The 24188-nt window shown below is 41.7% G+C and overlaps 1 protein-coding gene across 4 annotated transcripts in view; it reads left to right on the forward strand.

The window, feature by feature from the left end:
• EPB41L5 (erythrocyte membrane protein band 4.1 like 5) overlaps positions 1–23196 on the forward strand; it is a 52594-nt gene extending 29398 nt beyond the window's left edge. For 3 of the 4 annotated variants that reach the window (XM_030952077.1, XM_030952076.1, XM_030952078.1), the window contains exons 17-26: positions 7537–7703; positions 8203–8297; positions 13282–13410; positions 13968–14029; positions 14681–14791; positions 15347–15440; positions 16359–16436; positions 17231–17272; positions 17656–17783; positions 18412–23196. In XM_030952077.1, coding sequence (XP_030807937.1) covers positions 7537–7703; positions 8203–8297; positions 13282–13410; positions 13968–14029; positions 14681–14791; positions 15347–15440; positions 16359–16436; positions 17231–17272; positions 17656–17783; positions 18412–18469 — 964 coding nt within the window. In that variant the 3' untranslated portion in view covers positions 18470–23196. The remainder of the gene's footprint in view (positions 1–7536; positions 7704–8202; positions 8298–13281; positions 13411–13967; positions 14030–14680; positions 14792–15346; positions 15441–16358; positions 16437–17230; positions 17273–17655; positions 17784–18411) is intronic. The other variant, XM_030952079.1, reaches the window with a different exon arrangement.
• The last annotated feature ends 992 nt before the right edge of the window (positions 23197–24188 follow it).

Below are 24188 nucleotides of genomic sequence, written 5' to 3' on the forward strand. Positions count from 1 at the left end.
TTCTATATTGCAGAGCTATTTTCAATCCAAAAATTGGCATATATCAACCCAGTACTTGTGCACAGGTCAACTTAACTTCTTTGGCTCCTCTTGCCTGTGACTTCTCCAAGAAGGGAAATTCTGGCTTCTGCCAGACTCCTCAGGAGCAGTCATGGTAGAATGGAGTGACACCAAAGCTCTTATCCTAAGCAATTTCAGCTCTCAAGAGAAAGGATCTTTCTCCCATTGTCAGCCATATGAATCTGCTTTGCTTCAGTATCTCTTACAAGTATATGGTGCCTGTTTCTAACAGTGCTGTGACAAATGTACTTCAATTGTGTAAATTGTATTAATTTAAAGACTTCTAATACTATCAGTTTTGAATGATAAAGGGGATGGTAATTCTGCTTTGAGTTGCATTTTATTGACATTTCAATCAGAACATATGATGATAAATGTTGTTTTTCTTTCTTTTGCCCTTGATTTATCTAGTATCTGAAATCTGTGCTTGTCTATGGTGGGATCCTGTTGATCGCTCGATTCCTTCCATGGTGGTGGGTGAAAGGTGGTGGCATCTTTATTCTTCAGCATTCTCAATATGGTTATATTTTTATTCTTTTGGCCTAATTGCAAGATGAGTGCTAGTCACCTGTATTTCCTTTGACGGAAATGTTTGACTTGGCCCCAGACCAGATCTTCTTGCGTACCTGATTTGTGCTAATGTTCCTGCTCGTGTTTGCAAGGCTGCTGTTGCTTACTGAAATCCTGCTGCTTTGGTTCTGAAGCAGAGAGGGCTCTATAGCCACTTGGGTTTTGGGTTTGTTATGTGCGTTTTTAGGATTGAGAACTTGAGCCTGTCTGTCTTAACATTGTCCAGGAATCTCAGCTTACATGCCAGCTGCTGCAGGGTATAGTGTTTGTATAGAAGAGTGGGAGTGAATGCAAAACATACCTGCATGTAACCCAAAACAGTGTGTCCTAAAGAAAACAAGCTTCTTGGCAACTGATGCATTTTAATTGAAGTGCAATGCTTCTACTGTGTCTGTGTTACATTTCTTTGAGACATTGTTAGTGAAAGTAGTTGTTTTCTGGTTTTACTGTGTTCGCTGGAAACAGTACTGCCTGCAATAAAGGGCAAATCCAGCTGTAGGAAAAAGACAACAGTTTGGAGCTGAGTCAGGAATTGAGCTACATTCTGATTTCCTAGATGGGGAGTGGGGTTAGGTTAATGGAATTGCCAGAACATACATATTTATTGCTGGGCGCTGTGACTTGGCTATTGTGCCTGCAAGGGTGTCTGGTGCTGCTAACAAGATCTCCTTTCAACTGCTACTGTCTTTAATTGGCCTGTTTCTGCATGAATTATCTTTGCTTTCTGTCAGAAAAATAGTCTTCTTTTAGAGAGAGCTTGCCAAAGATTGTTGAGAACACCAAAATTTTCTGGACTGTGGATTTTGTAGATAGTTAGATTGAAGGGGTTTAGAAGTAAGGTCCTGACCTCCTGGATTTCTGTACTCTGCTTGGCAGATGCCTCTATTGGCTACCTTGCAGCTTAGATCCCTTCCCAATGTCAATGTTTCCTTTAATTTAAAATGTTAATGCTGCAGCTGCCAACAGCAATTTTGCCAGATTGTAGAAAGTACTTTGCCAGATATGAAGGATTTTTTTGCTAAGTTAGGACAGTAGACAGAGATTTAATATTTAATTCCTTACTATGGGATAAGTAGGGAAGTTTTTTTTTTTTTTTTTTTTTGCTAGTGGATGTAGCTTTCCTTAACCACATCCATGAGAGAAATGGTAAAATAAAACAATGAACTGTTGGGGATTGGAGCCCTCAGTATTCATGGGTCACTTCCTCAGTGTATTTCACAGAAACCAAAATTCTGAATTTACTCATGGGTGAGCTTTGTATAAATCCTGTTTCTTTTCTAAAGGAGGACTATCCCCAAATGTTAATCATTTACCACTGTTGTAAATCCTGCATGCTTTTCTGCTCGCCTGCCTTAACACGTGTGATCTTCCAACTCAGCTGTCTGCTTGGCTGTTCTGGAACATGAGAAGGTGGAATTTGAGCTGAAGGCCGTCTGACCCCTCTATGTGAACAGCAACAATCCTTCCACTTTGTTTAGATTTGGCTCATTAAATCGAATCTTTTACGTTAAACTGAAGGAATACGTTTGTTTTAGGAATTTCCTTACTTTGGTAGTTTATGAAGTGCTTTTTTCCAAGCACTTTTTTGATATATGACTCTACCTTTTATCAGCCTCTCCTAAAACATACTGGTGAAGGATCCTAGTGCTACACAGACAACAGTTAACAGATCATTGTCCATTTTTCAAGTATTTTAAAATTTGGCTGTTTTCCATTAATTGCTTATCCCTGCTGCTTTGGAGATGTTTGTGCCTAAAGCCTTACAGTTTCCCAGCTAGGGGCTCCTGCGTAATAATATTTTTCAGAAGACTGAATAAAGTGATGAGTGTTCTCCCTTGCACCACTTTCTAGCTTTTGGAGGACTTCATACCAACTGTGGCAAAGAGTGGCCATAACTGTGCGCAGCATTTCTGTGGGTTCGATTTTAGGAACTCTAAATTTAAAACTTATAAGCCATTATGCTTTCATAGGCAAAATTAGAAAGTGAGGTCTTAGTTTGTGTTGTGACCTTTTATAAAATTATTCTTTTCCAGCTAAATTTTAATGTTAATGCAAGTTATAGCTGCAGGGAACTTCTTCAATAGTATCAATCCCTTAGTTACCTAAATTGTGGATGATTCATTTGCTCTACTGTTTGCTCCTGCACAGTAATGTTCATTTCTTCTGCGCTTCTATTTTCTTCTACTTTTTTTTCAATTTGCTTTAGAATCTGCACTTTCCAGTCACTTTCAAAACTGGTATTGCTTTAGGTGTTTGCTTCAGGTGTACATTTAGAGCTGCCACTTAAACTTGTTTTCTGCAAATAACATGTGCTGTATATTTGAGGTCTGTTCCTCATTCACATTATTTTCTCCCATCTATAAAATGCACATGATTCTTGCTTACTTCCGTGAAGTGTTTTGAAATATGAAGTGCTTTACATTTGGGAAGTGTAAGCAACATAAACATGAGAGCCGATTCAGATTTGTACAGAAATGTGCACGATGCTGTGCAGAAAGGGGTTTATTTGGCAGCGTCATCATGTGCACCTCTACTTGCATGTCTCTTCCCTCCAGTATTCACCTTCCAGGAATGCCCCTTTTCCTTGTCTTTTCGCATCAATCTCCTTGCCCTCACCTTTGCTTTACTTTCCCACCGTTTCCCCCTCGTTTCCCGCTGACTAATTTTCCCCCTCCCGCTCCCCACCGCTCCAGGCCCCCCGACGCCGCCGGCCGCTGTCAGCGTGGTGGAGCCGCGTGGGAGGCGTGGGCCCCGCCGAGGAGCCGCGCCACGGACGGAGCGAGCCCCGCGTTCGTCCCCGAGCGCAGCGCCAGGAACGCGGGGCTGCACGGCGCCGCCTGCGCGCTGCAGGCCACCATGACCACGCTGTGACTCGTGGGCCGGCCGCAGCTCGGGACTGCTCCCCGGCACAGGCTGGGAAATCGCCTCCTGAGCTCTCTCTGGGACAAGGACTACGCACCCGGAGCTGGCTATAGAGGGGCAGAAGCTTTTATGACAAAGGCTCTGCAGATTGTGCTGTTGGTAGTGAGTCTTTAAGGAAAAACGATGTATAGACCAGAAGCCACACATCACTCTTATTTTAAAAATAGTATATATCTATCTATGTGTGCATATAGATAGATATATTTTTAAATTGTGTTAAAGTTTTTGTTAATGACTGAAAAATCCATTTTTTTAGCTGCGTTTGAGAGCCATGCAGGAAGTCACATTTATTATAAAAGTATGTATATGACCAGTGGGTTATAATATGGTTTCAAAAATCTGAGAAATAGAGGATGTAACTGGCCCTTCTTTTGAACCAGGTTCATGTAAAAATATCTAAGATATGTGGTTGATATGAAAACCAGCCTTTTTTTTCTCAATAAGACCTCTTCTGAGAAACATTGTTTGGAAATGGAATAGAATTATTTTCAATTTTTTAAGAATAAATTTACCAGAAGTGTCAAAAAGGCAAAGAGTAATTTTTTAAATTATTTTTTGCTTTTATTACTACTTCTTTCTTTTTTGTTTTTCTGGTCCAGTTGAAAAGAACCAGATTTCCCGACAAACACCAGTCCTACCATATGATTCACAAGGTTAATTGTTAAGTCAGAGGTTAAGACTCCAGCTTCATGGGTCAGCGGTATTCTTGGGGGCCTTTAACAACACGAAGAACAAACCTTTACCCTTGAACACACTGTTTTCTTGTGTTTTCTGAAGTTTGTTGCTTTTAAATTGCAATATTCTTTTCCTATTTAAAAAAAAGAAGGGAAAATGGTAGCAGAGGACTTTTGGAGTTAGTTTAGCTTTTAGGATAAAAGAATTGTTTGAATGATTTTCAAATTATTTCACTATGTTTCAAATTGCTACAGAGCCCAGAAATAAAAAACCATTATTTTCAGATATCCAGACCTGAAGAACCAAGAAATGTGTCAACCAGGACATAACTTAATATTGCCTGAGATATTTTTGCCTCCTCGCCCCCACATCTGATGGGGGGGAAAGAGTTTGCTAATGAAGTATGAGTCTATTTTACAACACTGCTAAAAAAAAAGTATGAACAAGCTGTAAACTAAAGATGTGTCTCACCTACCAAGCTAATTGGAGCAATCACTTTTGCTCTTTTTAGTTTTAGGTTTGGAATGGTGGATGTTGTAAACTTCTAGAGTGAAGCAAACCCATTTGTTTCTTCCTTATTTATAAAGTTGCATGAGAATATGCAAATGAAAATAAGTTATTTACCTTTACAGTATCCTGTAATGTCTGTGTAGTTGATGGAGAGAAGACAAGATTGCTCACGCCACTTTTAACTGAGAGCTTTCTCAGTCATGTTATACATTGAGTGCTGTGTGGTACATGTTTATACCAATGTTTGGGCCTGGCAAAAAGAAGGGGGTAATGCATTAGCTACTCCCTTAACTGTGTGAGCTCCCTGAGCATATAATGACTTGTTAATGCATTGACAGACCTTTACATGCTTTACAACCCTTCATTATTCCTATATTCATAATTATTTATGTGGCTTGAACTCCTGGTATCTTTTATCAGCATTTCCCAGAGAATATTTCTTAAAATATGATGGTAGAAGTGGATTGAAGACATAAAGCCCAGCACTTATTACTGTGCAAAGTTCAAAATACCTCTTTGTGTGTGGGTAAATGCACGTTTGTGGAGGGCTAATGCCTGGTCAGTTCCTGAGTACTGGGAGCTGACTGTGGTAGAAGCCCTACTTTTCCTGGGAAGCCTTGGACAATTTCCCTTATGGCTGGTGTGCCAGTTCATCATTATTTTATAGGAGGTGTCAGAAATTCTGTGCAGTGATTAAAGTTTTTTGTGCTTTTTGCATTCATGGTTGGGCCATTTTTGAAGCCTGCCTGGTAATCTTCCTGCTGGTGCTCTGAAGAGGGTGAAGAGTCTGGGAGGCTTCAAAGTTTTTGCTGCTCTTTGGAGAGAGAACTCATGCCTGCGAATGCCAGTGGCTGAGGGTCTCTCAAGTATGACTTTCTTCTTACTGACTGCCTATCTCACGTGGCTCAGGTGGTGTTTCAGTGGGTCTGGAGGCAAGATGGGGTCAATTGCTACTTGAATCTTGACTTAGGAGGCTTCCTTGAGTTTGTCTGAAATTCATTTCATTTCCCTGAGGCCCTGTCCTGATGTGGGGTGAAAGTTCCTTCAAACTGCCATGGTGTCAGCAACTGCATGGTGGAGGTAAAATCTGAACTTCTTCAAATGGTGGTCCTATCAAAGATTGGAGACTATTTACAGAAAATTGTCAGAAAATAGGAAGAAAATTGTTGTCTCCATGTGAAGATGATAAAACATTTTGACTCATGTATCAGCAAAGTAAGGTATGGGGTTCAGTCTCACTTTCCTTGTTGCCTTAATTGGAAGAACATCTCTTCCTGTCTGTTGGTTCTAACAATTAAATCTCTGCATCCATCATTCCCTCTCTGCAAGACTGTGTGCTGTTTGCCTTGTCCCATTAGTGGTGCAGAGAGAGGCTGCACAGGAAGTTGAAAAATTTTCCCTGTTATTTGCTTTGCTAGTAGCTTCTTATTCCACTGCTTTAAGAGAATCAAGCCAGTGGCCTCAACTTGCCTCACAGTAATTAATTGACTTAAAATGATTCGTACATTATTAGCACTAGAACAGTGATATCCTGTAATCTGATTCAGAGGTATATATTTAACATTGAAAGAATTCTTTGTGTGCTTGAGCTGAAGGGGAAGGAGTTTTTCCCTGCAGCCTCTATAGTGACAACAGGGAATTGCTTCCAGGTTCCAGGGACTGGAGGGGGGCATGAGGCACTAACCTGGTAGTGGTAAGGGAGAAGCTGGTCTAAACTGTCAAGTAGAAAATGTCTCTTGTCTGTGCTTAAGGGTAGGTTCTATTCTGTTGTGGTGGGTATGGGCTTGGTATCATTGTTCTCATATTTGGGACAGGACTTGCAAAAGGGATTGATAGATTTTTCTTCTTAAATCAATATTGCAGCCAAACTGTGATTGTTGATGGAGAGTGTTTGTTGATTGAACTGGGCAGCAGTAAAGCTGCAGCTGTGTGCACAGGCTGTCTGATGAACCATTGCATTGTGCAGCAGTGGTTTCTGTGTTTGCTCTTAGGATAGCTTTTGATGTTCCCGAAGCTTTGGAGAAATGTATGAGATTACTGACTGCTTGCTCAACATAAACATCATAATATAATTTTTGGTTTTGTAATTGTTTTTCCTTGTTCATTGAAAATAGAGCTCATAGGGCAAAATTAAAAGGAGACATTTCCATCAGAAACCAAAGGAGGTGAAAGAAGTGATCCTGACAGGGTACAGAGTACGTGCTGTGGTTCCCTTAAAACACTGTGACTGCTAAGGTTTCATTCATTGCTCTGCCTAAGTTAACAAAACTGAATCTGGTTCTAGGTATGCCTGACCATAAGTGTCAGAGCAGTCCTGTGCAGTGCACCCTTCTGCCCTCTGTTCTGCTTCCCAGTGTTGGGTGCAGTGCTGCACAAACAGCTTTTTGTGATATCAACTTCCCTTCCCTTAACTTTTCTTATTTTTCATGTAAAAATCCTAAAGAGTACCTTAAGTTTGTTAGAAAAACTTCAAATGTTTGTTCCAAAGAGTATTTCATGGATAAAAAATTGCCGTCTCTCTTCACTTTTTCTGCTGCTATATAATGATACAACAGGCAACATGGACCTGTTCTATTATGAAGTCTCTTATACAGATATGAAATGTTCCCTTTTTCATGTTTCTTAAGCTCGCTGAACATCAATTGTCTGTTAGTTACCTGAAACCGTTTTTCTAGATTGTGGCTGGTCAGCAGAGGACAGCTTGAGAAAAAGAGATTGCATGTGTTAAAGCTTTTTCTTGTTACAGGAAGAGCGGTAACATGATTGTGCATCTCTCTGCCCATCTTTCTGCCCTTGCAGCATACCTCTTGTTGATTTGCTAGACAGCACAGACTTGCCAGAAACTTGTGTGGATGATGCCCTGGGCCGTCCAGTTGTTGGCTTGGCAGCAGGAGATTCAGAAGAGGCTGTTAGTTGCCCTCCTCCTGGCACGAAGGAAACTGTTGCAGACAAAGCAGACTCTGATCGTAAGCAAACTGACAGATTTTTCCATGATATGATGTGTGAGATCAAGATTAAACAATAGGTTGATGTGAGATTGTTTCCTTACGAAAAATGCGAGATTGTTTTAGGAAGCTCCCTTGGATTATATGCATAAGGACAATTTCACCTATTACTGGAACAACAAGGACAGAGATACAAGTGAAAAGTCATTTCTGCATTGGATGTGACTTTGTCCACAAAGACAATAAAGTGCAATCATCTAAGCAATTAACTCTGTGTTTGGTTGCTCACTGTGAGGGTGGCTGGTTAAATGAGCTCCCAGGAGTGCAGTGTTGTCATTTGGTGCACACAGTCTGCAGGCTTGGAATTTGTACTGAAGCTTGAGCAAGTAGAATCCCCCATCCTTGTGCTTTTTTGTACAACTTCAAAATTATGTAATTGGTATTCAGGAGTAATGCAAGTTAAAAGTCAGATAACTCCACGGTAACATTAGGAAGATGATGTATTTTTTGTCTTTTTCAGCATTTGAAGACACATTTCTAAAACTGAAACAGTTGGAGACAGAGTGCAGCAGCCCCGTGCCGACTGAGCGTCCCAACGTAAACATAAACGTCCAGGTAACTGGCCTTCATTCCCTTCATTCCCCTGCTACGGTCCTGGATCTTGTTCAGATCCTTCTGAAAAGCCTTCCTCTTGCCCTGCTCTGTTTGCTAGACTGCTAGATGATGAGTGAGTAATACTGGGGGATAGCAAAGGAAGTACAAATGCTTTATGATCTGCAAACCTGTGTGTGACAAGGCGGTGAGATAAAGATGGGCGCAGAGGTGCATGTGTGCGGACTTGTACCCTGGTGAGATTTTCTAAAATCAGTGGGAGTAAAAGGCATAAATACTTGAAATGTTTGTCAGTTGTCTTTATGTGTAGGTTGCTACCTGCATGGTGTTGGGTAGTTCACCCTCTCTCTGGAAGGGCTGAGCTGCTTTCCTGGCATTTTTCAGTTCCAAGAAGGTTGTTCTGACGTTTTGTTTTGAGTCAGGTTTGCTGATGACCCATCCCTCCTGTTAAGTGGCCAGTTTGTACCTGCTCTCTGATGTAGGTGTTAGTGCTCGGTGTTTACACAAACAGGAGTGATGTGGTTTGATTTACTGCTCTCAAATCATACTGGGCAAGCCAGGCTGCACTTCACAGGCAGCTGAGCCAAGTACAAGCCTAAGTGCCCTGAACAGGGTGAGGGTTCTCTTCTCCCTCCTTCCTCTTCACTCTTTCTTCCCCAGCTTCCCTTGCTCCTCTCTCACCACCGGGAATCATTTCAGTGAACAAATATATCTACAAACTGGCAAACAATTTTTTTCCTGCCTTTGTTTTGAACTTTTTTTTGAGGTGCTGCGTTTCTTTAGGTTTTCAGTTTGCTCTTTAAGTTGGTAAATAGTGGGTTAAATAGGTTCAGGGAAGGGGTCAAAGAAATGCCAGGGCCATAGTGAAAATAAATACTGTTGCTAGAAGGGACGGAGAAGCCAGGATCCTCCCTTACAACAGCAGTGAACTTTGAGAAATTCACTGGTTACCAGACAACTACCCCCAGACAGGACATTCTTCTGTGTTTTTTAAATGAGCTTTAAAAATGAAATTTATTTTTTCCATTATTCTGCTTTCTCTGATGCAAAAGCTTTGGGAGATTTTTGTGTTTTGGGCAAGCAGAGAGAGCGAAACACCTGGCAGTGTTATCTCTGTTTAGACTACCCTCCCTTGCAGGGAGGCCCAAGGCTTTATCTAACTTTGAGTGAAGCAGCTATGATTTTCTTGCTCCCTCAATAGTAACAGGAACCAGGTGCCAGGAGAGGTGTTCAGCAGTGTGTGTTTGAGCTAAGCCCTCTCCTAAGTGTTTGTTTACCATGTCCATGTGAGAGGCTGCTGCTGCTGTGGGTGGTGCTGCAGGCTGCTTGGCTCATGTCCCCTTTAAGGGCTGCTGTCAGGGCTGCCTGGTGCACCTCTCTGCTTGGTGAGTGCATTACAAAGATTACCAGGTCTCTAAGAAGATTAGTCAGTAGACTGTAGGTCCTGTTATGCTGAAACACTGCTTCTACATAAACTAAAGCAAATGAACACAGTTTATTTAAGAATATTTTAGCTGGTTAAGCTCCACTTTAATTCAGACAGAGGGAGGGAAAAACACTTAATTGGTTCATTGAAGAGAATGGCCCAGACCTGTTTCAGAGGTTTTTAAATTGTGGCTGATTTATAATAAGCAAGCTAAGATTCTTGTAATGAGCTAATCTAACAAACAGCTGCCAATACAGAACAGTCACAGTCATCCAGCTGCTGTCACATAAGGTGCCGAGGAACTTCAGAGGTTATAGATACTGGGAGGACAGTAATCTGATTAGAGAGCAAGAACATTTGCATAACAGAGAATTATGGATCAACAGTATGCCAATAGGTGCTAAAACACAGTTGAGCTTTCAAGAAGGAAGTGCAAATTATATTAGGAAAATCTAAGAGTAGATCATTGGAGGTTTTTTAGGGTAGAAGAGACAGAATAAAACTTTTCTGCCTATGATGTAGCTTACCAAGAAGTCACTTGAGAGTGTTTGTTTAAAAAAGATAGACAAAGATTGGAGACTCTCTGCATACTTGAAATTCCCAATGATTCAGATTGCAAAGACATGTAGGTTACAGTAGCACCAGATGAACACGCCCTTCAGAGAGGAAGGCTAATGGTTTGGAAACCAGTCCTGAAAAGAGTCACCTAAAATTCACTATTAAAAATACTTTGTTTCCTGCCTTTGAAGGCTGCTTTAGAAAACATAGAAGCTTTCATTTATGGTGTTTGTTATAAAATGTACCTGTGGGCTCTTCTCCTGTACTTACTTTTCTTAATCTGTTAGTAAAAGAAGTGTTTGTGCTATCCTCTTCTGGCAGAATTGCACGGGACTGCAATATATCCACTAAAACCTTGCAATAAGTTTAGATCCTGGAGCTTGCTATTATTTCAGAGGGAGTGCAGTATTGCAGCATTCTCTCTGAACGTGTGTGATTACAAATTTCAGCAACGCAGAAACTGTTACAGTACATAAGAAGTTTGGTAAAATGCATTGAGGGAAGGTGTTATCTTCCTACTCCGGAAGGCAGAGCTGCATCCTGAACTTCATGACACTGTTATATGCCAACTCACTTCAGCTTTGTTAATTAAAAATCTTTAACTGTTTTCCATCAGGGGATAGAGATAGTCTGACAGTCATCTTTATGTAATTCTGTACTTGCAATCAATCAATCCTGATTGATTCCTTTGATAGGGAAATATTTATCTAGCTACCCCTGTTCTTTTAGAGAAAAAGAGGAAGCGAGGGAATGAATGGCTTCATTCTTCTCTGCTGTTCACTGCCAAAATCTGTTGGGTTGGAAGAATGCGACTTTGTCCTTTCCCAGCTTTCAGTAGTGCAGTGACCAGATCTGGCAAAGAGAGCAAATAGCTTTAAATACACCAGTGCTCTGCTTTCATCAGCTTCTAAAGAGAAATGAACAATAGAGGTTCACCCTCTTTGCCTGTCTTCAAAGTCTGCTCCTGAGTCAGAAATACAAGGACAGGAGGGTTTACTTTCTCTGGATTTGTTGTGATCTGTAAATACATGGAAGTTGGTTCAAAATGTACCTGTATTAGGCTCCATCTTCCTGCACAAAGTGATTTGTAGTGGCACCGGGAGCAGAACTCAAAAGCACAAAGGGTTGGGATCACATGCCTTGTTACTGCCTTTAATCTTTCCTCGCCTTTTTGCATCACTGCCTAGCTCCATGTTTTGATTGAAGAACACAGTACAAGTGTAGTTTGTCTAGTCCATGGAAACAACAAACATTCCTAATGAGCTGGAATAATGACAAACCCGTGCAGCTTCACCGTTTTGTGTGAACACCTGAAATGTCCTGTAAATTAGACATCTGGAGGCATTAGCAGGTGCTGGATGCTTTTCCTTCTAGCTACGTGCTTTTTTCATTAAAAAAACCTGTAAGACACCTATGCTTTTTTCAAGTGCAAAATAGGGTTGAAAAAAATGGATCATTAATATTGAGGGAAATGCTTCCTTGGTGGTACGACATTTATGCTCTATTAAATTAAAATATTCTGTAATTGTGCTAAGCTTTTTCAAAAGTAGGGAGTCTAATTGTTAATAGAGTGACCTAATTAAATTGATTTTTCAGGGGGAGGAAGCTGGGAGGAAGTTAAACAATAAAATTATATTTCAAGCACCAGTGATGTGCTCAGTTAAAATGATCTGATTTATTGTATTAGTGGAATAATGCATTCCAAATGCTGTGCAGGTAGTGTCACACATGGCATCTGCTTCAGTGACGTCCAGTAGAGACTTAAAGATTATCACAGTGGGTGCTGCAGCTGTACAAATAATAATAATTTAGTTGTAATTATTCCTTTTGGTAATTCCAGCAACTTCTCTGAAATAAAAGTACTTAAAACGTTGGTCCTCATAGCTTTTTATGTTGACACAGTGACTCTTGAATATTTCGTGAAGTTCATTGCTGACTGGGTCAAAATTTGGAAATGGATTCTCCTTTAGATAGTCTCCTAAGATCTTGTTTGGGTATCCCAAAAGGTGGTTTAGAGGAAGACAAAAAAAAGGAAATGTTTTTCCCCTCTCTAAAGACCAAATAACTACAAGTTCTCAGCAGTGTCTCCAGGGAATGTAGAAATCTGAGAGCGGATGGAGGGCTGTGGAGGGACAGGTGTTCACCTCTTTCTAACTCCTCTGTTCTGCTCCTCTCTTTGCAATGGGCTCCATTCCTCCTGGGCACGCTGCAGTTGGTGCAGGTGGGAGTGCAGCAGGATTGTCCCTGCTTGGGGCAGTCCTGCAGCTCAGGGGGAACAGCCTGCCCTAGACCGTGGCATATGGTGAGGAAAGCAGGACTCTGTCTCCCCCTGCTGAGTCATACCCTCAGAAGGAAGGTCACAGGGTTTAGTTTTCACTCAGCTAATTAACTTCTGCCACTAATCAAATAGCAATTAGTAGATTGAATGCTTAATTAACATTTTATAATTAAGAAATGAAATTCTCATAATGAAATATACTGTAGTGAAAGGTATCTCGTTCTTACTTCTCTTCATTATGTATCTGGCTGCCAGTTTGCTCTGATATAATCAGTGATGGGAGAGGTAGTTAGTAGCACATTAATTAAACTCTTGGTCTAACTTATAAGTGGATTTTAAATTAAAAATCTTCCCAACTTGCATTTGAGAGTAAATTATCAACTTTTACTTAGGCTACACTGATGTGATATAATGGCTATTATATTAACCTCCTCTCAGTAAACTAGGCTGCAGTTTTAGGATGCACTTCATTTCTTGCACACTGTATTTTTAGCACAGCAGTTTGCATATCCATATTCAAGCACTGTGCTTTTTTTCCTTTATTTGTTCCTTGACATTACAACTGAATTCCAAAATAAAGGAAAAAATTGCTTTTTCATTTCAGTATAAATCTGCTAACTACCCTTTGGCTTCAGAGCCTTGTTGTTATTTAGAGATGTTGATAAACTTCAGCCCAGACTTGTCCATGTGGAAACTGCTTCTGATAAAGATGTTTTCCTGTCTAGGATGAAGTGGTGAAGTTGACAGATAAATGTCTTAACAATGCAATTGAGAGCCCAATGGTAGCAGCAAAGTGGCTTCCAGCAGATCTCAAAAGCAATATCCTGAAGGCCCAGGCAGAAGCAGGACACAAGGTAAATACTCGACTGAGCAGAGCTGTGACGCTCTCAAATGTTTTATTTCTCTTCAATTGCCTGGTGTTGGAGAATGTGCCTTGCTTATAAGGGTGTTCCAAGAGCCTTGTCCAAGGCAGAGTCAGGGGCTTCTCACAGTGATAATGGTTCTGTACTGGAATGGTTGCCCAAGGAGGAATTTCTGTCCTTGATGATACTCAGCAGGTAACAGGACAAGACCCTGTGCAAGCCCTGGTTTGAGAGGTCATTGAGACAGGTAACCTCCAGAGGTTGCCTTCTAATCAAGCAATTATTCTGTCACTAAGACTGGGCTTTTTGCATGTTGTAGTAAATTCCTTAGCAAATAACAGTATTTTATTTGGTTTTATTGGTGAACTGTTTTTATTTCTGCGCTGATGTTGTCGTATGGAATTGATGTTCTAAGTCTCTGAGCTGTAGATGAACAGCACTTTTTTGTGCTGGGATAGAGACACTCAGGTCTACTGTGAATCTCAGAACTGACACAAGATGGAAACAGGTATCAGAAATGTCTGTCTCTGTTCATTTCTTCTTCTCAGGTTGGAAAAGATGACAGCATGACAGGTGTCAAGAATTCCAATATTCAGGAGGCTGCTGCCAGGTAGTGAATAGATTTGTAAGAAACATGTGATTTAGTTACCTCACTGCAGAACTGAGAATCTGCAGTTTAGTGTGGTCTGCCAGTGGCTCAGTCACCATTGCATTTTACCTTGCATAGGGTGCCTTAACCTCATGAGTGTGAAGGGGTTTTGAGAAGAAAACCAGGATTATAACTGCTAAGTTTTATTATATACAAGATAATACAGATGCTCTTTATTATCCCATACCTGATGACCATTGTTACAACAGCAATTTCAATCACTAATTATTTCTGAAATGTGAACAGCTTCAGTGTGGGGAGAGGGGATGGGTCTGTTCACAGTAGGTGTTTTCTAGTGGAGGAAAAAAATTGTATACAAACTCCTGCAGTGACAATTTCCTGAGCATTACTAAATATTAAATGATCGCAGGTCCAGCGGGACTGCAGGCATTGAAAAATGTAAAAAGTTACCACATCTAACTTCCTGATTATTTGCAACGATGCACACGTGGCAGACCTCAAAGAGCAGAGGTTGATACTGTAAATAAAATGTACAAAAAAAAAATCTACATTAGCAGTCCCAAAACTTTGTTGTAACAAGCGATTCATAAAGAGCTTTGCATGGAAGGTTGTACCTGTTTTCTGTTTTTGTTTTTTGTTGGTTTGTGCCAGGAACCTTATCCTGTCAGGCAAATCACAGAGCAGCCCCCCGGCAACCAGTCCAGTATTTCAAGATCCAAGAGAGCTGCTGAGAGCAATCCCTGCTTCAAACACCCTTGTTCCGTAAGTGACTCTGGAGAAACGTGTTTCTGGGGTAAGGGGACCACGTGCAGGTTATGATGAAAGGCCCGAAAAGATGAGGAACAGTTGCTGAAGCATTTAGGCTACATCTAAGCAGGTTTAGGGATGCATTTTTAATTACCGTTGCAGCAGTTAATCAGTGGGCCAGGCCTCGGGGTGAGTATCCTTGCAGGCAGTATGGGAATCTCTCTCATCTTCTGAAAGGACTGAGATTCCTGACATCCTGCTGCCCCTGGCTCTAAAGAGGAAGATAAGAGGATGACAGGAAAAGCTTCAGGCAAATTAGACACAAGGGCTGAAGAAACTCCTTTGAGATAGAAGACATCGATACCGTTGGGTCTATGCACAGCTGTAGCTGGAACTGTGGGAGAGAGCAGTAACCTATGGAGGTAGTTGGAAGGCATTTACATTAACATACAAATACCAGTCTTTTGTCTGCCTCCCTGGAACTGGTGTCAAGGTTTTGAGCTGTCTGGGAAGCAGCCCTGTTCCATGCTATCCAGGCAGAGTGCTAATGAGGATGTTTTCCCCTTTCAGTAATACCTTGAATGAGGACAATGCTGACTCTAACCATGAGGACCTGCTAATTCCAGCTAATCTGGCTCCAGCTGAGGAGGCTGCTGTTTCAAAGGTATCACCACCTGCCAGCCTGGAAGGTTTCTGTCACATTCTGAGCTCTGATGCCTCCAGGCAAGCCCAGCAGACCTTGCTGCATGCCTCTCATAGCTCTGTGAATGCCAGCCGCTGGGGAATGCCTGAGAGTGCTGTCTGAAGCAGGCAGGGACACTGCACAGAGATTTCCAAAGGCCATTTCTTCGTGTTCTTTCCAGTTCATGGCATAACTCTTATTTTTCTAAACTGGTTGTTTTTCTCACACTGGAGGGAGCCACTTAACATCCCAACGATTTCATGCTCCAGTAAGGAGAAGGTAGGGATGAAATTCTGACATAGGCAGTTCCCATCAAAAGAACCACAGAAGGAGAAGTTTAAATTTAGATGTTCATTTGTTATATTCTACTTACCTTAAGGTATTTTTTAATTGGACTCTATGAAGAGCACAAATTCGGGGATTAAACTTTTTTTTCCTCTCCAAAAGAAAAGTAGAGTCCAATAGCATTGGACCTGTGCTGCCTTTACCTGAGCAGACTGACAGGTTGTTCTGGATGACCAAAACACCCGGCCCTGTAGCTGTTTGCCCTCTAAACTAGTATTATGTACTGAATAATCATAAATTTCACTGAATTCAAACACCCCACTCCAGACCTTGCTGACCTTTCTAATGGTGCAGTACCCCACCTTCGCAGAGGGGAAGGGACAGTTTCACTGCTTGCTTACAGTGGCAATCATGCTGTTTCCAGTACATTAATGAGAGTAAGGGAAATCAAAAGACTATTAAAAAAGATCAGATGGAAAGACGTGAAAAAATAGGCCTGCTGAAAAGTGGTGTTCATTAAAGATACTGGTCTATAACTCAGGAAGCCACTAGAGTATTCAGTAGACCTGTGTGGTTACTACTGGGAATTCAATTCAAAACTGATTTATTCCATAGAGCACTCCAGATGACCAGGACGTTTCCTTAACATCACTGACAGAGAATCTTATTGACTTTACAGAAGCCACACCTCGGGTAAATGTATTTCAAACCCAAACCTTTTCCTTTGCACATAACAGTGATTTTTACCCATGAACTCTCCTCTGGCTTTAGTGTCTGTCTGCCAGGCTTGGATCTGCAGCAGTGGAAAGAAGTGATGGACAGGGATCACTGCTCACATGGCCCCCACCTGCAGGGTGGCTGGTGTAGGGGTGTAGACTTGACAGCTTTGCAGGAGAAATGAAGGAACCTGGAGAGTGAACCTGTATGTGTGCCACAGGAAGCTCTAGTACTGTTTTAGTAGAGCTGCAAGTGCCAGCCTGCTTCTCACACTTTTGGAGATACATAAGGGTTCAGATGTATGTACATGTGTATATGTCTGTTTGTATATAGATATACACACAAATACTTGAATAGTAAACTTGTAATACTAATCAAGCCTTTTATACAGATAAAAAGAAATCTTTTATAATCTATGCTGGCAAAAATGAGTTACATGGTATGCACCAAGAGAAAGGGGGAAGAAGGAAGACTTTTAAACTCTTCACAGTAGTGTGCTCTGGATTAAGGTAGTCCACAAAGCACTGAAAGATGATGGATTCTTTCCTTTGGAAGGGAGCACTGAGTTGAAACTGCTCCCAGTGAGTGTCTGGCTCTATGCTCAGTGGGTGCCACATCTCCAGCTAATCACTAGCATGATTCGAAGGCTAACAAGGGGCAAATATCTGAGATTGCTTTGCAGGAGGTGTTGTTTTGGGAGGTATGCTATTTTGACAACTTTTCTTAACTGCTTTCAGCCTTTTAATTGAGTTTTTGTTTGCTTTTTGTAGGTGTCTTCTCAGCCCATTGTAACACCAAGGTGGATAGTGCCAGTGAGTTACTTGACCATTTCTTAAAGAAAAAAGCAAAAGCTTTTATCATGATTAAGAAACAGGAGTTCAAGTTAAATAATAAAATACAATAATTTTTAATAGTTCGATCTGGTACATTAATTTATAGACCTTCAAAAACAAAGCAAACTAATTCAGCTGGAGTAAATCAGACAACATACCCTGTTAATTGTTAAACTTCAGTTTTGCTATATTGTACTGCAGGTAAATGCCATAAAATTTCTTAAAGAATTTGTATTAGTAAAGCCCAGTCTGGAGTTTAATGAATCCTATTTTTGCCATTTATGTGTAAATCAAATGGAAAAGCTAGCTTGTCTTGTCCTGACTGGTGTTTTGAGTTTCTTATTTCTTTCTTTCCCATTCAGACTGGACTGATTTCCAACGGGCCTTTGGGAAATAACGTTGCCTTATCTTTGAAGGCAGTGAAAGGCAGCACAGAGACCCTGATGTCCTCAGGTGGGCTGACACCATCCCAGCAGGCACCTGAAGTGAGGTGAGCTCGCTCTACAAGTCTGTGTGGGCACTCTTTACTGCTTCCACTGACATAGTTACAGTGGCCATTTAGACACAATGCCTTGTTTTGCCAGTAAACATTAGCTCTGTCTCAGTTTGTAGCATTTCAAGTATGACAAATAAATGGATGTGTGCTTGTTATGATTTCACTTCAGTTTCTTTCCTTATCTCCTCAGATGTTCTAATGATAGACTAAAGTTATGGTACAGAAGAATTTTCTGAGAAATCTCTTCACAGTGTTTCAGTACCTGCTAGAGGATTGGGGGGGGGAGAGGATGCCCCCCAGTTAATTCCAAGCTATAAGAGTGTCAGAAGACCCAACTGGTAGAAGTCTTTTCCCTTGCTATTCCATTCTGCCATGCTGCTGAGGCGGAATGATGGCAGTGACAACCGGGCTTTGCAGTGATCATCTTTAAAGAATGGCAGTGGTGCTACTGCTGCATTGTTTAAATTGCATTCTGTTAAGGTTTGTCTGTTGTTCTCATTAAGTTACAAGGGGAGCAGCCATGAATGCTGTTTGAAGCAATGCTTCTCTCTTGTAATCCATCATGGCAGACCTTTTTGGAGGAGTGTATTTACAGAGCCTTATTTTTTTTCACCCCTTTTAGCCCAGTTACTGAGGATGCTACAATAAGAACAAAATGTTTACTCACCACTGAACTCTAGAAGAAGGAGTCTCTGAAACTCTCACCTTGTAAAGACTCAAATCTTCTAACATATCTCCATGGGATCCTTCCAAAAGACTTGCTTGGGATCAAACTCATTCTGAATGGGAGTCAGACAGCCAGCTGATTTGCCAGGACCCAGGAAGAGACTTCTGCATTTTTCACAATAACTGGAACTGCAGCCTGAGCTGGGATGTGAAATCACATGCACATTTGATCTTCTCCTTCGGGAGAAGTGAACTGTCACCCTGGAGCTAGTTCTGAACTGAGGAAAAGAAAGCAGCTGTGTCCTGCTCGTGCTGGTTGATTGTTCCTTGCCCTGAGCTGGCTCTGGTGCTGGAAGGTGTCGCAGAGCTGTGGGGTGTGAGCTGGGGCCCTGATGGCTGCGGGATAATGAACGTCGCAGGGATGAGGAGAACTCGCAGGGCCACCTCGTGGCCGTGCCCTGCACAGGGATCTCCATGGTGGTCACTGTCCCTTCCGTAACAGCCAAGGACATTTTCTTCTGTGTGATTATTCTCTCTGGTTTTCCCTCGTTGTACCAACACATACTCTCCTTTTTGGCCTTAACCCCTTAATAATCCTTGCACACCCTGTTACAGTACCTGGAACGCATGAAAATCTAGTCCATTAGTGACCAGCTATGTAGACTGGATTTGAGCTGCTGCACACTGCAGCCAGGAAAATGCAAATTACCTGCCAAACAGCTTGTAGCATTAGCAGAATACTTACTGATAATCTCATTTCCTACATGATTCAAATACATGCATTTTAGACTAGAGATCTGTATGTTTTAAGAGCCAAAGCAGTGAAGGTGTGAGTGCAGCTTGCTTCAGGAATTGCTTATTGATTAGTATTGCTGTCTTCTAAGACTAGAAAGGAAAACAGTTTTCTTGTTTCTCTTCATGCTGTTTCTGGGTGTTTTTTCCAGACACTATGCTTAAGGAATACTTACCAGGTATTTTTGCAGCATGAGATCAGTTTTTAACACCACTTTGAATCCTGTTCTAAGTGTCATTTAATAGTTGTATGTGGGACAAATAACAGAAAGACTAGGGTGAAAATAGGAAAAAAGGGTGAAAAATTGCTGTAAGCAATTCACTTCTTTGTAGAAGGAAGCTAAGAGCACACACTGCACAGTGTGAAGGGACTTTGGGTGCCCAGGTGAAGTTTGGGGTACAGTGCATACAGTTCAGAGATCATTTGAGCTCTGGGCAGCAGTATTATCACACGGACCCTGGTGATGTAGCCTGTGAAAAAAATAATGCAGAGTCAGAGGGAGGAGAAACAAAGATGATGAATCCCACATCTAACAGGGAAGCACAGATGAAACAACTGTGATCTTTCTTTCTGAGGAAGAAGTTTGAACCTGTGACTGAGGTTGGAGGGTGTTTTCTGCGTAGTGCTGCTGTTTGTAGATACTTACATGCATGGGGTTCTTAAAAACAAACTTAAATGTGAAAATTGGTTCTGGATCCTGTATGCACAACATTTCTGCCCACTGGCTGTGTGCACGTGTCTCAGTGTAAACAAAGGTTTGGACTAAACCACTATGGGTTGTGCAAGTGAGCTGGGCCCAGCGAGGCTGCTGCATTCAGACCAAGCTGTTCATGCTGCTGTTGCTCTCAGAGAAGCCACGTGGATTTTACATGACCCACTGCCACGTCTCAAAACCCTTGAGGCCTTAACAGAGGAATGTAGGGACCAGAGAAGGCTCCTAGGACTGACATACCAGAGTGACTCTGCAGGCAGTGATTTGCAGCCATTGCCTCAAGAGCCAGGATTTCAGGATTAGTGGCAGGTGCTGCAGGTGCCTCTCCAGACAGCACCAGAGCAGCCCACGGGCAGGTCCTGCTCCCGCGCTGCCGGATGAGCAGAGCCACTGCCCCAGCCAGGCACAGGATTCCTGCTCCCAGCCCTTCAGCTCTCTCATTGCTACTTCCAGTTGAGTATTGGCTTTTTTTTATGCTTTTAAGTCTCAGCCTTACTGCTTATTAAAATGTAGAAGATTCCTGATTTGAATATCAAATGTCTTATTCTGGATTAATAATGCAGTTGCCAGCAAAGTTCCTGCAGGAAAAGGGAAGCAATGGCTGCAACAGTCTGCTTTCTGCACAAAGCCAGGACTGTGTGTGGAAACTTGGCACTTGTTATTCATCTGTTTGCTCAGCAGCTGAGCTGGCATTCACCAGCTACATGTGTTGGGTTTGTAAATAGACAGAATGCAGTAGCATTTTCTTAGGCATGTTTGATATTTGGCTCTTCCCGTTGGGTTCAGGAGCTCTGCGAACTGTCAGCTTGAATCCCTCCCAAAACTGGAATAACAGAAGTTTACAGTTTTCCAGCACTGTGTGTTGAATACCATCCTTAGATTCCTCCCAAGCCATCACAGCAAATAACAAGTAAATAGCGTGTGGTGAGTGTGTCCCCTGAAATCGAAATGGTTCCAAATAACCAACTGTTATTTCAGCATGGTCAGGATAGCCGTGTTTGGAGGGTAATGTTGCAATTACACACATGCACACACACAGAAACTTCAAAGGGGTGAGGCTTTCCTCAATTTTCAGAGGACTAATATTTGAAACTTCACATAAAAATGCAAACATTTCAACTGGTAAATTGGGAACTTGCAATAACTTACAGATTTGGGGCTACAAACCCAACTCTTCCCAGCAAAATCTGACACTTGGAGCAACTATTCACTCAATTTACCTTGACATAGCTTACTTATCTAACCAAATCATTGCTTATGTAGGGAGCCTGGCGAGACCAAGGTGACACAGGTTTGTGATCTGAACATCCTGCAGTTTGGCATCACTGTTCTGGTTTGCAGTTAGAAGTACTGTGTTACAACATGACTGCCTAACTGGTAATGTAGCATTCCTCATCACCTGCATTTTATCAAAATAGGGGTAATAGTTCCTACAGTTAGTGTTATAAAGTATCAGTTAATGCCTGTGTGCTACTGAGAAAAAAGGATTTTCCTGCCATTACTATACTATTGATTGATTGGCTATAAGGGTCCAAGCATGTTCTTAAAGTCTATTTTTTGGTATTTATTTAAAGAGATTTATAAATAAAGCTTTTGTGTGAATCTGGTGTCAGGATGTTGGCAGGTCTGCCAACCACTGAAAAGCTGTAAGAGTTGACAGGGATGAATGAATGAATGAATACTAAGTGATTGCATCTGACAGTAAAAGTGATTTTACTCCAGTCACATTCTGTGACTGGAGTAAAAGGTTTTATAGAAATCTTGGTGTTTATAATAACAGCATCCCTGCCCTTCTCTCAAACTGATTAACCTGAGAGAGATGCATTTCAGTCTCATCCATTTAAGAGTCTGCATGTGCTGTGTGCATTTACAGGCTTAGGAAATGGGCATTAAAACGTGGGAGTTGAGGCTTTCTTACACCAGAATTAAGAGAATCTCTTCTTTAGTTCAGTAGTAATAGAGTTTAATATTAGATAATTTATAGGACATAAATTACCTACTTACCTGTTAATCAGTCATGGTTAATGAATTGTATTGAATGTATTTGATTTTAAACTTAAATTTTTCTCATATTTTGTCAAAGACACACAGCTGTGTAAGGCAATTTTGGACAATTTTTTGGACACACCTTTGGCAAGAAAATTTGCAGCCCTGTTAGAGAAGCTCAGGTGAACAGTGCAGCTATGTGTGGGTCTCTGTACAAGCTGTTTGCAGCCCTTGCCTGCTTTCCCTTTGTCTGCACCCTGCTCCTTCCTTCTCATTTCATGAAGCAAAGACATACTCTTGGGATGAGCATGTCCTTCACAAACAGCACTGGATGTATTTTTCACATTGTGAACGTATTTTGGTACAACCCAAATCTACTGGTGAAGTGATAGCAGCTAGCAGCCAGCTAGCATTTAAAGCTCTGTCTGGGCACATAGTGTTTCTGAGTTTAGGAAGCTGTAGTATCTATATACATATATATATATATATATATATATGTAGCTGTTAGACACTGTAATGTCACAGCTTTCAAATGCAGCTGGACAATCATAACTTTTCAACCAAAAGATAGACCAGTATATACTAATGGCCTTTCAGTGACACAGGTGTGATCCGGGTGTGTTTGCTCCAGGTGTTGGCACCACCGACAGGAGTGCAGGGCCCTCCCCACAGTGCCGGGCAGAGGCAGAGCTGCAGTGGCTCCAGGCAGTGCTGGCGGGGATGCTCAGCACAGCCCCTTAAAGCCAGGCCCGGCTCGGTGTCACAGGCGGCTCCGTGTGGCTGCTGGCCTGAGGAGCAGGCACTGCCGGCAGCGCTGCCACACCCACAGGGCCGGGAGCCCCAGGATTCTCCTGCAGAATTCACCTCCTTTAGACTGCTTGACTTGAGCACTCTGCTCCTAAACACACACACCACCCCCACCTATATAACTGGACAAACTTATTTTTAAAGTATATAAGAATATTTTTTTAGCTAGATTTGTTTTGTTAAAGCCGCACTAACTACTGTATTTTTACTTTTTATATGTAAAGCTTGGCAATAGCTCTCAATGTATAATTTATTTGTTGGGTTTTTTATAAAACGAAGTGCACCCTCTTGCTTCTGATTCACAACACTGGTGATGTATGAACTGTCTTAGGCATTGCACTGAGATCTGTATTGAAACTGTACATGGGAACATGTAGATCTGTAGTCCACTCAACCCAGTCTTGGAATATTTGTACTGTAGTTTTGTCTTAAATACACCATGTCAGTGCAAGAGTCTTGCAGAGTCGTCTTTGGGCCCCCTGTGTTACACGGCACAGCACTCAGAGGTGGGTCAGCTGGGGCTTGGGACACCGGATTGCTGCTCTAAACTTAGCCTGTTGTCAGTTAAAGTGTAACTTAGGACAGCACCAGAGCTTGCAGGTAGATGCTAAAGAATTACATGCTTTTTTTCCAACAGAGCTGAGAGTGTCCAGGAGGACTGTCAGGTGTGCAGTGCCTTTGAAAGCCAGTCCCAGGCGTGTGGCCAGAAGGGGAGCCCGAGCTGCCGGTGTGGTTCCAGTGCAGGCCAGTTAACCAAGCACCCTCACTCCTGTCTCCAGCCAGGGACTGGGCTGTGCTCTCAAGTGCAGCAGCACTAATGATTGATTGTTTAAAGGGAACTGTTTACTCCCAAGCTCTGACTTTGGCTAAATGCTAAAGACGGCTGCAAAGGGCAACTAAACCCTTTGATCATCTTTGTTTCTCAAAAACTATTTGGAAAGTATCAAAAGGAAGAGAAATTACTCCATCCTATTGACTAAGCTCATAGGAGATAATTTCTCTTGTTGCGTAATTTTATGTGTAGGTCAAACTGTGATCCCACTGATAAATCACTGAATTGTTCTTCAAATCCACTTACAACTCAAAACAATGAAACATTTAGGTTTTTCTATTATTAACTGAAAAAACCTTCTTTGAGTATCTGCATTTTAGAAGATTATATTTCTGCCATTCATACATTTTAATGTTTAGAAACCAAATATCAGTTAAAACAATGAGTTTGTTGAGATGTTTAGTGCTGATCAATTTGTTCCCTTATATACAATTTATGATATAACAGCACATGTCTCAGATGAGGCTGCCAAGAATGCTGCATCCTTTTGCTTTTGTTGTGTGGACTGCATTTCTGTGAACGTGCAAGGTTCCCTGCTTTTCAGAGACATTCTAAACAGCCAACTTCAGTGGCAGCCCCTTCAGTCCCAGCCAAAAATGGGGT

The sequence above is a fragment of the Camarhynchus parvulus genome, chromosome 7, assembly GCF_901933205.1.
Source record: "Camarhynchus parvulus chromosome 7, STF_HiC, whole genome shotgun sequence".
NCBI classification, from domain to species: domain Eukaryota; kingdom Metazoa; phylum Chordata; class Aves; order Passeriformes; family Thraupidae; genus Camarhynchus; species Camarhynchus parvulus.